Source organism: Chrysochloris asiatica, unplaced genomic scaffold (assembly GCF_000296735.1).
Source record: "Chrysochloris asiatica unplaced genomic scaffold, ChrAsi1.0 scaffold00028, whole genome shotgun sequence".
NCBI lineage: Eukaryota > Metazoa > Chordata > Mammalia > Afrosoricida > Chrysochloridae > Chrysochloris > Chrysochloris asiatica.
Window position 1 is genome coordinate 9,912,502 of NW_006408546.1, and position 12,389 is coordinate 9,924,890.

Genomic DNA, 12,389 nt, shown 5'->3' on the forward strand with positions numbered 1-12,389 from the left:
ATCACTAAGATATCTTCTTGATTAAATTTCTGAACAAATCCCCCAAATATTTTTTCCTATGTTATTTGTTTAAATCTTCAAATCATCAACCAAAAGAATTTATTTAAAAAAAAATTAATTGCTTTAATGTACACGTACAGATTACTTTCATTTTTGGAAAGACTTATTTTTCAGAATAGTTTTAGAAAAGAGCTACTTGAAAACTTAATCAACTGACATTGACGTAAAAATTTACATATTTTTACAGTATGTAAAAATACATATTACAATTAAAAAAACAAAACCAAAATCCACCCACTGGAAGTAATCCTGCTATAGCAGCACTAGTACACTAAGATGCCCACAATGCTGGTCCTATCCTAGCCCTATGAAGAGCTCTGCCCTGTTCTTAGAAGGCCAAGGCTGCTGCTCCTTCCTGCCCCCTGGAAGCCTCAGAAGCCGGGAGGTGGATATGTGAGCCAAGCTTAGGTGAGAGCCTTTGGTGTGTCAGGAGAAGGATGTGTGAGGTAAAGTTCTGGGACTACAAGTCTCCCACTCATTGGTCTCCCCAGTGACATAGGATCAGGGGTGCAGCACAGACCTGACAGGAACCCCAGCTCTGTGACAGTAGCTCTCTCAGGGGCAAAACTGGGACAATACCATGAGCCCCCATGTGTGGTGAGAAAAATACAAGCAGTTGCTAATTCACTCTCAGAGCCCTGGTGTGGCACTGTAGGATAAGCACTGGACTGACTGCTAACTTCAAGATCAGCAATTCAAACTCACCAGCCACTTTCAAGAAATCTTATACAGGATCACTATGAGTCAGAACTGACTCCACAGTACTTAACAACAACAGCAGAATTGATTCCGACTCATAGCCACCCTGTATACGGTTTCCAAGGAGTGGTTGGTGAGTTTGAATTGCTGATTTTGTGGTTCAAACCGACCTTGTGGTCCAGTGCTTTATCCCACAGCACCATACCAGGATGACCTGCTGGAGCCTAGGAAACCCTATGGGGCAGCTCTCCTCTAGCCTATAGGGTTGCCATGAGTTGGAATCGAATCGATGGCATATAACAATAAATCAGTCTAACTATAGTGAGGCCATCTCATACTTTTGTGTGGATAGCCATGTTTATGAGAGGTGCGTTTCAGAGAGGCAGTAAGGCCTGGAGCTTGTCTTTGAGGGGATCAGAGAGATGGCGGGATTCAGTGTGCCAACCATGCCACTTCCAGCTACCATGGGGTCCCTGTGGCCAGCCCTGGAGCCACATTCCTAGGAATTCTGGCCTAAATGGTACGGACCCAGACTCTCTCTTGCTGGTGAGCTCTTGTTTATAGGCCTTTCCTGTACTATCTGCCAATATCTTTCTGGGTGTCACAAGATTAGCTCAGATTTCAGAGAGCAGCTCACAGACAGGCTCAGATCCTCTAGGGCCCCTAGGACTCCTGCCTCTCGATGAGATGAAGTACTTTTCTTAGAGAATGGAACATCATAGCTGAGCCTGTGACCATTCTCAGACATTAGGGTCCTAGTCTTTAGACAAGGCCTTGGTGCTGGTGGGGTTCTCCAATCTGTCTTAACCTTGTCATGCTTTCAAATATGGGCAGCTGTTCCCAAGGAGAGTCAGAGTGATGATCCCCTCACCTGCCTTCTCTGACCCCTAGAGCCCATCTCACACTGTTAGGATTCTCAAGGAATGACTTATCCCTGAACTGAGGCAGTGTGTGGATGCCTGGGAAGGATGAGAGAAGGCATGGGCACTGTGTCCCAGGGGGAAGGTCGGTTCCCAAGGAGCTTGGGAAGCAGCGTTCTCTGAGGGTTAACAGCTGAGGCCATGTGGGTGTCAGACTGCCCTAGCTCTGACTCTTGCTGGCTGTGGGATCTTGGACAAGTGACGAACTTTTGGAGCCTCAGTTTCCTTGTTTGCAAAATGAGTATAGTAAGAGTACCCACAGAACTGGATTGTTGTGAAGCTTAATTTACACGAGAATACTACATGGAAATGACTTGGCGTTCTGCCTGACATGTGGCTAGTGCTCAGTCATGTTAGCTGTAGTGATGACAACGATGTTAACAATAATGACAGCAGTGGGGTCTGTGGCTCAGGAACTTAATTTATTGACCCCACGGTGAGGGGCAGACTCTGAGGTCATGCAGCCATCACAGAACATCCCCTGAAGTGGAAGGGGCATAGGGGACCATGCTCACCACAGTATCAGCTCTGCCCCAGGTTGCCTTTCACTGGGACAGCAGTTGCTGGAAGAGATATTGCAGATGGCAGCAAATCCCTTACCTTGGTTGTCATAGGAAGTAATGACTTGGGTCTGCTGAGGGTGCTGCTTCTCTGCCAGGTGTCCTATTTAAGGAAGACAGAGAGGCCTGCAGTAACCACTGGGAACACAGTGGAATTTTCCTAGAGCAGAAGAGGGAACTGTGTGCATCCGCACGAGAGGCAGACTGAGCAACATCTAGCAGCCTGGCCTCAACATGCACCCAACACGTGTACATCTCCAGTCATACATCTCTATAGTGCACACTGCCAGACCTCTCAGCAGAAGCCACCACAGGCTGAGTTTCTCCCAGAGCAGGCTGGGATGCCTGGGAGCTCCCTGACTTTAGTCAGTTTCCAAAGTACTTTTCCATAAACTCTTTCTGTGAAGCATGCTGGGAGGTTCCTGTTTTAGCCTGCTTTAACAGAAGAAGAACTTATAGCTTAGACTGTTCAATTTTTCTTTTTTTGTTGTTGTCAAAAGCCCCCAAATGAGGGAGGGTCTGACCTGGGCAGCCTATCTCCATTCCAGCCTAGGAGCTGGGGCAACCTGCAGTTTGGTTCCGTTTCCCAAACACAGAGTGCCCCTATGTACAGGTTTTTTCCACACACTGGATGTTTGTGATCCCAGGGGTCAGCCTGTTGTAGAGAGCTATCTGGTGCTGCCATGGGCCGTAAGGGGGAGCCCACAGACTTACCTGCCCCTTCTATGAGAAGCATAACCTTTCCTACTTCTGTCTGTTACAGCTGCTGCCATGACCCTGCCTTATTGAGACTGCCTTTGAAACTCAACTTTAGAGGGGCAGGGGAGGGACTGGGAAGGGCCAGAAATACAGCAGCAGGAGGTTCCCCACACTAGCACTCTGGCCTGACATCTTCTCTGTGGCCTCTGGCTGTCTCCTGGAGGGCTGGACCTCAGGGTCCAGCGTGAGCAGGTTTCTAGTCAGGCAACTCCCCTTGTACACTCAACTGACCAGCTCAGCCACTCAATGCTTCCAATGCCTGGGCCTAAACATAAGCCAATTAGGGTGGGAAGTGAGGCACTGAGCTAGGCTGGACTTAGGACCCCCCTGGCAGGTTCTCACTCCCTGGTGGAGCCCGCTGCAACTATCCTCAATACGCAGGCCCAGCCAGGTCTCTGAGCCCCCTAGGCTGTGGTCAGTCGGTCAAGGGCCAGGTCTACTGTGTGAGCCAATCCAGGGTGACTTGGGTATGCTGGGCCAGAGCCCCAAACCAGACGCAGGCGAGGACAGGGAGGTGGCCTCCTGTGGGCACAGCTGGCTGTATCTTCACTCAGAAACAGGATCTGGGAAGGGAATCCTCAAAGAGGGTGATTGGCTGGCACAGCGGCTGGCGGGTATTTATAGTCAGGCCTGCACAAGTGGTTTCTCTATAGCTGTGTGACAGCAGTCCCTTGCTGCTAGGCAGAGTTCGGTCAGGACCAAGGAAAGCAGCCAATCACGATGGGGAAGCCCGTTGCTGGGCAAGCTAAGGGGGTGGGAAGAGTGGTGGGGGGGGTACAAACACCTGCTGCTGAGAAAAGTTTGGACTGTTCCAGGCTCCCCGGCCCGGCCTGCCCCTGTTAACAATCCAGCCCAAGGAGTGCGCAGGGCAGCAAGAGGGGAAAATGTGCTTTTGGGGATCAACCTCATGCCCGGCTGCATTTGAGCACATTGCACCCTTTTCAGATGAAGTCATCAGAGACCAGGGCTAGAAGGTTTGCTGATAATCAGAGCTGGGTGCCTTAGGCACTATCAAGGCAGGTAGGAGAATAGATCCGCTGCACCCAGAATCTTGGTATCAGAAAACACTGAAAGAAGTCATATTAATTTCTGTATACATGCAAATGTGCCATTTGAAAAATACATGGATGTTTACTTTAAATTGCGTATATGGGTGGAGTCGGGAGCTATCATCTTTTCCCAGACTTGGGGCCTCTCCAGAGCCTCTCTCCAGCCCTGCAATTACTCCAAACCCTCAGTTTTCAGTGTGGTTTTGTAAGAGCAACATTGATCATCTTTTTTTTAAATCAGTGGACACATATTGTACTAAGTCCCACTTCACATCTATTAGACAAGTTTTTGTCATCATTATTGTGTGACTTTGTGTTTTGCTGTATTTTTCTCTCTCTAATCTTTCCTTAAACCCAGGAACTCTGAAGATAGCAAAAATAGTACAAATTCAATAAATTTCAGTGTCTCCTGATGTAATAACAAGCCTAAGAAGCTGTGAGATTACCCCCCAGGCAACTCTGGCAAGATGTGGGTGCTGTTTTTCCACCTGTGGCTTGCTTACTAGCTTGCCCTCGCACACATTGGCCTGGCCCAGGTGGCCTTCAAGGGCTGCTATGAATATCTGCAGTTGTCAGGTTTCTAGAAGTCTACTTCTTCCTATAATTCTCAGCTGCCCATGGCACAGTTTCTTTAATTTTGGTATTTGCTTCAGTAAAACCAAAGCTGGCAAGTCACTCACTCAGTGTACCCTGATTAGCAAAGATTACGAGGCATTACATCCATGCAGGTCCATCAGCCCCGCCACAGAGGATGGCTCCTCAGTAGGGGGTATATGTTGAGGATGACACCGACCCATTCTCAGGACAGCGGGTGGGGTTGGGGGCAGACACAGGTAAGCTATTCCTCTCCAGGGCACAGAGACTCTACTGCAGTCAATAATAATTACACTGACACGCACTTTAAAACTCTAACTTTGCTGCACAAAGGCAAGGGCTCTTGACTGTCTTATGCACCATTTCATCATCAACAATTAGAACCATGCCTGGGCAAAGTAAGCACTAGAGATATTTATGGAGGGAATGAATGAGTTGACTTTGACAATGTCATCCTTCCTTTCATTACCATCAGAAGGAATGTAGAACATAGCTGCTTGGTCTTGTTTAATCACTGAACAGAATGGTCAAACTGAAGTTTCCTCCTTTGTAGGAGTTATAGGAATGGTTCCTTCAGCCTGGCATTTAATGAACCAATCAGTGGGTCTGGGGTCTGACGGAGTTCTCTGCTGGTGCTCTGTGATTAGAATTCTCACATTCCCATAGTGTAGCCTCACTGTTTGTCCCTGCAGGCTGGGCTGATGAATCTCTGAGGGACACAGAATAAGGCCATTCTAGCTGGCCTGTCCACAGCAGTCCCTGAGTGGTCCTGGACCTGCCGGGTGATAGATGTCTGGCATCAGAATGAGGAGTCTCTGGGAGCTGACTTCACTTAGACTTAACTATATTCAGGACTCCACATCAGTAGGGATCCACAGATTGGCTCCCTGGACTACTATCCTCTTTGTTTTGAATAAAGTTTCCAAAGATGGATATTCTGCATGGCATGAACATCCCCAGCTACCACAGAGACATGTTCAAACCTACCATCCCAAAGGATGGCAAGCCTTTCCCTCTCGCTCAGACTGGCCAGCACACAGCGGTGTGCTCAAGCTCATGCCTTCAGCCCCAACACACAGCCTCTAGGAGTGTGGGGGCCTGATGACAGGGAAAAGTTTCTAGGGTCATAGTGGCTCTGGAGGCCTGGCTGAGTCATAAGCAGTCATTGTCTGAGTGATTAGATGCCTAGAGGACAATCGTCAAATGATAAAACGAATTCAGTCATTTCTCAATATGTTGAATTTCAGATGTTGACAATAAAATGAAATAATTTACCAGGAAGGTCATTTGCTTCTATTTTCTGCCACTTCCGGATTCCGTTTCCAACACCTTGGAATCCTGTGAAATAACAAGGAATGGCATGAGAAGCGTGTTCTGTGGTGGAGAAACCCAGGCAAAGCCAATGATGTGCCAGTTGCCGACTTATCTGGGTTAAAGTAGAGCTGGTGGAACTTGGTTCTCTCAGGATCCAAGAGAGGCTGCCTGATGAATAAGATGCAACTTGGGGAATGAATGCAACTCTCAAAATTTTAAACATTTTTATGATGCTAAAACAGTAGTTTTCAAGGGTAATGGGTTAGTTATCAGGATTACCCAGGGATAATTTTCTCAATACAGATGTGCATTTTCTATTCCCACATCTCTACTGCATAAATATGGAAACATTATTTTAGGAGACATTTGCCATTCATGTTGTCTAGCTATTTCTGGATGTGATGAATGTCCCCATGTTTAGAATTCTGATGGAGAGGGAGGTACAGCCTGCCTATCCCAATGGGAACTGAAACTGATAGCTCTCTGCTTCCCTGCACCATTGCAGCTGCAGCATGGGCATGTGTGGCCTGAAAGCACTGGTACCTGTCTCGGCCTTGGGACCCAGTGATGCAATGGGGAGAGGAAAGGGAGCTCTCTCTCTGGCGGCGGGTGGAAGTGATGGCTGCAAAGCCAAGTTCCTGGCACGAAACTGGCATACATTCTGGCAGTGGTACCAACTGCAATAAACTCAAGTTCCTGGCGAGGAAGGAGCATCTAGTGCTTCTTGGTGGGAGCGAAGGTTTTCTCACCCGATCAGCTCTGCAGTTGAAACCAATGTTAGTGGAAGCTCAGCCTCCAGCCTGGTTCTCCAGCCCTTTCAACCACTCAGAGGCCCCCAACCCCTTCTTTTCTGCAGAGTCCTCCACAGCCAGTGGCTACCAACAAGAATCCTCACTGACACAGTTATGTAGTGAATACACAATTTAGGGAAGTAGGGGCATACAAGGAAGTCCTAGTGTGGTGCTGTTGGATAAGCTCTGGACTGCTAACCACAAGGCCAGCAGTTCAAACCCACCAGTCATGCCTTAGAAACTCTATACAGGGTCACCTTGATGGCTCTTAACAACAACAACAACAACAACAGGGTCATGTGATCTAAGACTCCAAAACTTTCAGATGCCTTGCAAGCAGCTTTAGGCTACCTCCTCCACTGTCAGATGAATACATCAATTCTCCTTTCTGCTAGGGATGAGGGCTTCCAGACACATTTTTGAGAAACCCTGGTTTCTAAGGAATCCTGGTATGGTGCTGCAGGATAAGCACTGGACTACTAACTGCAAGGCTGGTGATTCAAACCCAACAGCCCCTCCTTGGAAAACCTCTATAGGGCCTCTATGAGTGAGAACTGACTTGAGGGCATTCACAATAACAACAACAACACTCTAAGGAAAGAGTCCCTGGGTGGTGCAGACAGTGTGCTTGACTCCTAATAGAAAGCTTGGAGGATTGAGTTCTTCCAGAGGCCCCTCAGGAGGGAGTCTTGGCGATCTATTTCCCCCCAAATCACCCACTGAGAATACTATGGAGCACAGTTCTACTCTGACACACACGGGGTTATCGTGAATCAGAGTCAATCTGACAGCACCAGTTGGCTCTAATGAAATAGCGTGGAAAATGCTAGGGGCCTAGAGAAAAGGGGAGAGAGAGAGAGTCCCAGGGCCTTGCACTACAAATTCCTGGGGACCCAGTCTACCCACACCAGCACTTTCTTTTCTAACTACAAGGCCACAGAAAAAGTGTCACTTGTTTCCTTCCCTACTCAGGTTTATGCCATGTGGCATCCTTCTTTTCTAACATGGAGCTCAGGCCCTCTCTTTTACACAGCTGAGGAAGATCTACTTCCCGGTTGAGGACCTGGAGTGAATGGGAGGTAGGAGCTGTCTAGAAGCAGGAGTGGATTTGCTTTGGATCTTGTGCACCTACTGGAGGCCCTATAATAAATTGGCCTTGTTCAGTGTTTTCTCTCCCTCAGGCTGTGTCCTGAGGAGCGGGCCTGCAAGCTAGCTTAATTGGGGATCCCTTGGACACCATCATTACCTCCAGTAGACCTGGAGGTGTGCACTGTGCCTCTCCTCTGCTCTGGTACAGCACTGCCTGTGAATATGTGAGTCTGGGAGAAACTTCCATCAGGCAAATATTTGGAGAAAAATATCAGCAGAAAAGAGCAGCAAGCAGGGGTCTATATTCTCTGAGTCATGAGTGTGAAGTACATTGTCTAGGGCCATGGGGTCTATGTACTGGGCAGAAGGCAGGCCTAGCACCTGGTGTTTCCTGGACTTCTCTGCATTCTTCACCCACTCTTTCTAGTGTCAGAGCCCTTAAGATGTATTCAGAGGGGACATGGGATGTGGTGACTCTCAAGCTGACTGAGAACGGGGTCTTGCTGCACACTGGAGTGCCCTCTACATTAAGGTGTGTGTAGTAGTAACTTTTGTGAATTCCTTAATTACAAATATCCTGGGAGGGCTAGTTTTCCTTCTCCCAGGAGCAGATCTGGGAAATAAAGAACTAACTAACCAAAACAACTCCTGGCCCCCAAATCCCTCCCCAAACTCGAGCACCTGTCAACATTCTCAGCCCTTCAGAATTTATTTCCTTCCCCTGCCTCCCTCTCCAAAAGGTGCCTGTGTGAAAGGGGCATCCACGGCACTGTGGCTTTTTGGGACAAGTATGCACATGGGCTCTGAGGACAGAAGAGTTGGGGGTAGTGTGGTAGCAGGAACTCTAAGAAGCACCAATGCTGAGGGGAAGCAGGAGGCAGAAGTCATTTTCCCCAATGGTCTGTCAAGCATTGTTCCTCCAAAACTGGCGCTCAGTCAGCCTAGTGCACGCTCATACCAACCTCTTCCACGAGGGCTCCCAAGGCTTCATCATAGACCCAAGACTCCAAAACTTCTGAGGGGCTTATTGAAACCTCCATTACTATCCATCTAAAATCTGTTCATATTGGGTTGGATCCCCTGGGTCCTACTTTCTACAGTCTCACTGCTGCTGTTTTGTGCTGGCGAGTCAATTCTAGCTCATGGCGACCTTATGTGTCAGAGTAGAATCGCTCCATTGACTTTGCTGGCAATAATCTTTGTGGAATCAAGTTGTCAAGCCTTTTCTTTTTTAAACGTGGTATTGTGCTTTAGGTGAAATTTACATAGCAACTAGTTTCTCTAGATTGTTCAGTGACATTGGTTGCAATCATTGCAATGTGCCAGCATTCTCACCATTTCCTCCCTGGGTTCCTGTTTCCGTATGTACAGTTTCTCTGTCCCTCCCTGTATTCTCATCTTTGGTTTCTGGCAAATGTTGCCCTGTTTTACCAAGCCTTTTCTTCTGTGGTCTCCTGGGGGTCAGGGGGTGGTGGAGGGGATTTGAACAACTAACTTTTCAGTTGCCATTGTAGTTCTGTTGTTAAGTGCCATCGATTTGGTTCTGACTCATAGCGAACCTGTATAAGGTTTCCAAGAAGCGGCTGGTGAGTTTGAATAGCCAACCTTGCATTTAACAGACTAATGCGTATCTTATAGTGCCTACCAGGACTCCTCTACACCTCCCCCATACCAAGTCCCTTACCATTAAGTATATTTTAGTGACCCTATCCAAACCAAACCTACCGCCACTAAGTCAATTCTGACTTATAGAGACCCTTATTGTGAAGCACCAGTGAGTCGATTCCGACCCATAGTGACCCTGTATAGGGTTTCCACGGAGCAGCTGGTGAGCTTGAACCACCGACCTTGCAGTTCAAACGGCTTTGCAGTTTGGCGCATTAAGTCACAGCGCCACACCAGGACTCCATAGAGACCCTATATAGGGTCTTTTTCTGGTAGACAGGATGGTGGGTTTGAACTGCAGGCTTTGTAGTTGACAGACTGATGCCTGACCCACAGTGCCACCAGGGTTCCTTTGTTGTTACGTGCCATTTAGTCAGTTCTGATTCATAGCTAACCTATATAGGGTTACTAAGGAGCGGCTGGTGGATTTGAACCAATGACCTTGAGGTTAACAGGCCAGTGCTCATCCTACAGAATCATACCAGGACTCCCACCACTAGTATTCCTTTAGGACAGAATAAAACTGCCCCATAGGGTTTCCAAGGCTGTAATCTTGATGGGATCAGATCACCATGCTTTTTCTCCCACAGAGTCTCTGGTGAGTTCCAATCGCTAACCTTAACCACAAGTACTTAATCACAGAACCACTAGGCCTTCTTCACATCGCTTTACATTCATTTTACTAGTCTGCCTTCCCAGTTGAGCTGAACTGCAAAATCGGCTTGAACCACAAGGTTGGCAGTTCAAGCTCACCAGCTACTCTTTGGAAACCCTATACAGGGTCATCATGGGTCGGAATCGACTTGATGGCACTTGACAACAACAACAGCAACAACAACCTTCCCAATTAGTAAGTCTGCTGTTGTTGTTGTTGTTGTTAACTACCATCGAATTGGTCCCGACTCATAGTGACCCTGTTTAGGGTTTCTGAGGAGCGGCTGATGGGTTTGAACTGTTGACCTTGCGGTTCAACCTGACCTTGCAGTCCAGAGCATTATCCTGCAGCTCCACTGTAGGACTCATAAAACTAATGAATAAACTGAAATGGGAAGAACAGATTTGAATTGAAACGGATTTCAAATCTCACCCAACTCAAGCCTTTTACACTTTATGCCTTCTATCTGTGGCGCTGTAGGATAAGCACTGGACTGCTACCACAAGTTGGCAGTTCAAGCCCACCAGTCGCTCCTCGGAAACCCTAACAGGATGGCTATGAGTCGGAACCTACTCCAGGGCACTTAACAACAATATATCCAAGGCTGGAGGAGAGGCTCAAGAATGGGGAAACTGAGGCCATTGTATGCGGTCACAAGGGAGCTCAAAGTCTTCTACAACAGCACCCGACCCCACACAAAATTTCCAGGCTCCCAGTGCCTTCAGTGTGCCCTGTGAGGGCGGCAATTCTGACCGCTGCACCCTTCCTCGAGGGCATCTTCACACCATGATCGGCAACTTTTTGGGAGTGACTGAAAGAAAACAGGCTGGGGTGGGGAGTGAAGGTGGGAATTAAAGCACCCTCCCGCCTGAGTGGGAAGACAATTTGGGACAATCATCAGACTGAGGGTTGCCACTGGACTGAGGCAGCAGCTCGGAGAGGGTCGGTCTTGCTGACCTCGCTCCAGAGTGCTTGAAGCGCCCCTCAGCGGGCAAGCCCTGGGGCAAGGAGGCCAAGGAGCCTGGGTGCCCGCGCTCGGCGTGCGTTACCTCCTCGGCGTTGCAGCGGCGCGCCGGGGTCCCCCTGCCCGTCCGAGTGAGTGCCCTGTGTGGCGCGCCGCTTCTCCGAGTGCACGATCAGCAGCATGTCGATGGTCACGGCGTTGCTGTCCTTCTTCAGCTCCATGGTGCCGCCTCCTTCCCGGCTGGAGCGCCGCGGCCGCTTGCGAGGCTGCCTGCGCTGCAAATGGCCCCGTGCGCGCCGCTGCCAGGCGCGGGAGAGGACGAGGGCTAGGGCGCGGGAGAGGGCGCTCCCCCGCCGCCTGGCCGCTGGGCGCCTCGTTTCGCTGACTCTGCCAAACACGCCATTAGTGCTCTCGCGGGAGGGCGCTACCCTAATGAAGCGGCTATAAGTCACCTTTGAAAGGAAATCCCGGAGCCAAGCCCTGACCTGCACTGGAGGCCGCAGCCGACAGAGGCGGCTGGTTCCAGAGCCTCCCTCCCCGCGCTCCCTGCCTCCCGCCTTCGAGCTAGAAGCGCTAGCAGAGCTCTGCCGGATTCAAGGAGGGCCTGAAGCCCACCCCTTCAGGGAAACCACTAACAAATGTAAAAATGTCAGAGCTGTCAACAGTGACAGTCCTTTCAGGAAAAGGAAACACAGCAAGAGGAATCCAGACTAAATAGCAAGACGTGGGAAAGTTGGCCAAATTTTGGCTTCGACCCCACTCATTAACCGGGTGGGTCAGGGTGTTCGATCAGGACAGCCCCCCCACCTCCTCGCCCCTCCCCCAATTATGGCCTCTTCAGATCTTGGAACATGCCCACTGGACGTTAACCTAATACTCCTCTTTCCCCTGCAGTGAAAGTCTTAAACAAACACTTTTTTCCTTCTAGAACCTAGTTCCTGCCCTGGGGGTTGAGGGGTTTGAGGGTAGAGGAGGAAGCTCAGGACATCAGGAGCATGCCTGCCTGCTCTGCTGTCATAGAGCTGGACCTGAGAGACCGTTCTATTTTTACTCGGGCCTGGCCAGCAGTGGCAGTGTGTTTGGCTGCAGGTCTCAGGAATGTTTACACTGTCATCTGCCTCGTGGTCCTTGATGCCTAAGCCCACCAGACTGGGGGGCAGTCACCTAACTTGAGGCTTCACCCAAGTTAATAAATGACACCCACATAGAAGGTTTTGTTGTTAGGACTCCTCCCCTCATTGGTGTGTACTGACTCCCCACTTGCAGCATG

At 49.2% G+C, this 12,389-nt stretch overlaps 1 protein-coding gene across 2 annotated transcripts in view; it reads right to left on the minus strand.

Moving 5' to 3' along the window:
- Positions 1-11,392, minus strand: part of KY (kyphoscoliosis peptidase) — a 61,618-nt gene extending 50,226 nt beyond the window's left edge. Inside the window, exons 1-3 of one of the 2 annotated variants that reach the window (XM_006846596.1) lie at positions 11,205-11,340; positions 5,917-5,979; positions 2,280-2,342 (exon numbers count right to left, since the gene is read on the minus strand). In XM_006846596.1, the coding sequence (XP_006846659.1) occupies positions 2,280-2,342; positions 5,917-5,979; positions 11,205-11,340 (262 nt within the window). Of the gene's footprint in view, positions 1-2,279; positions 2,343-5,916; positions 5,980-11,204 lie in introns of both variants that reach the window. The other variant, XM_006846597.1, reaches the window with a different exon arrangement.
- Positions 11,393-12,389: the final 997 nt, after the last annotated feature.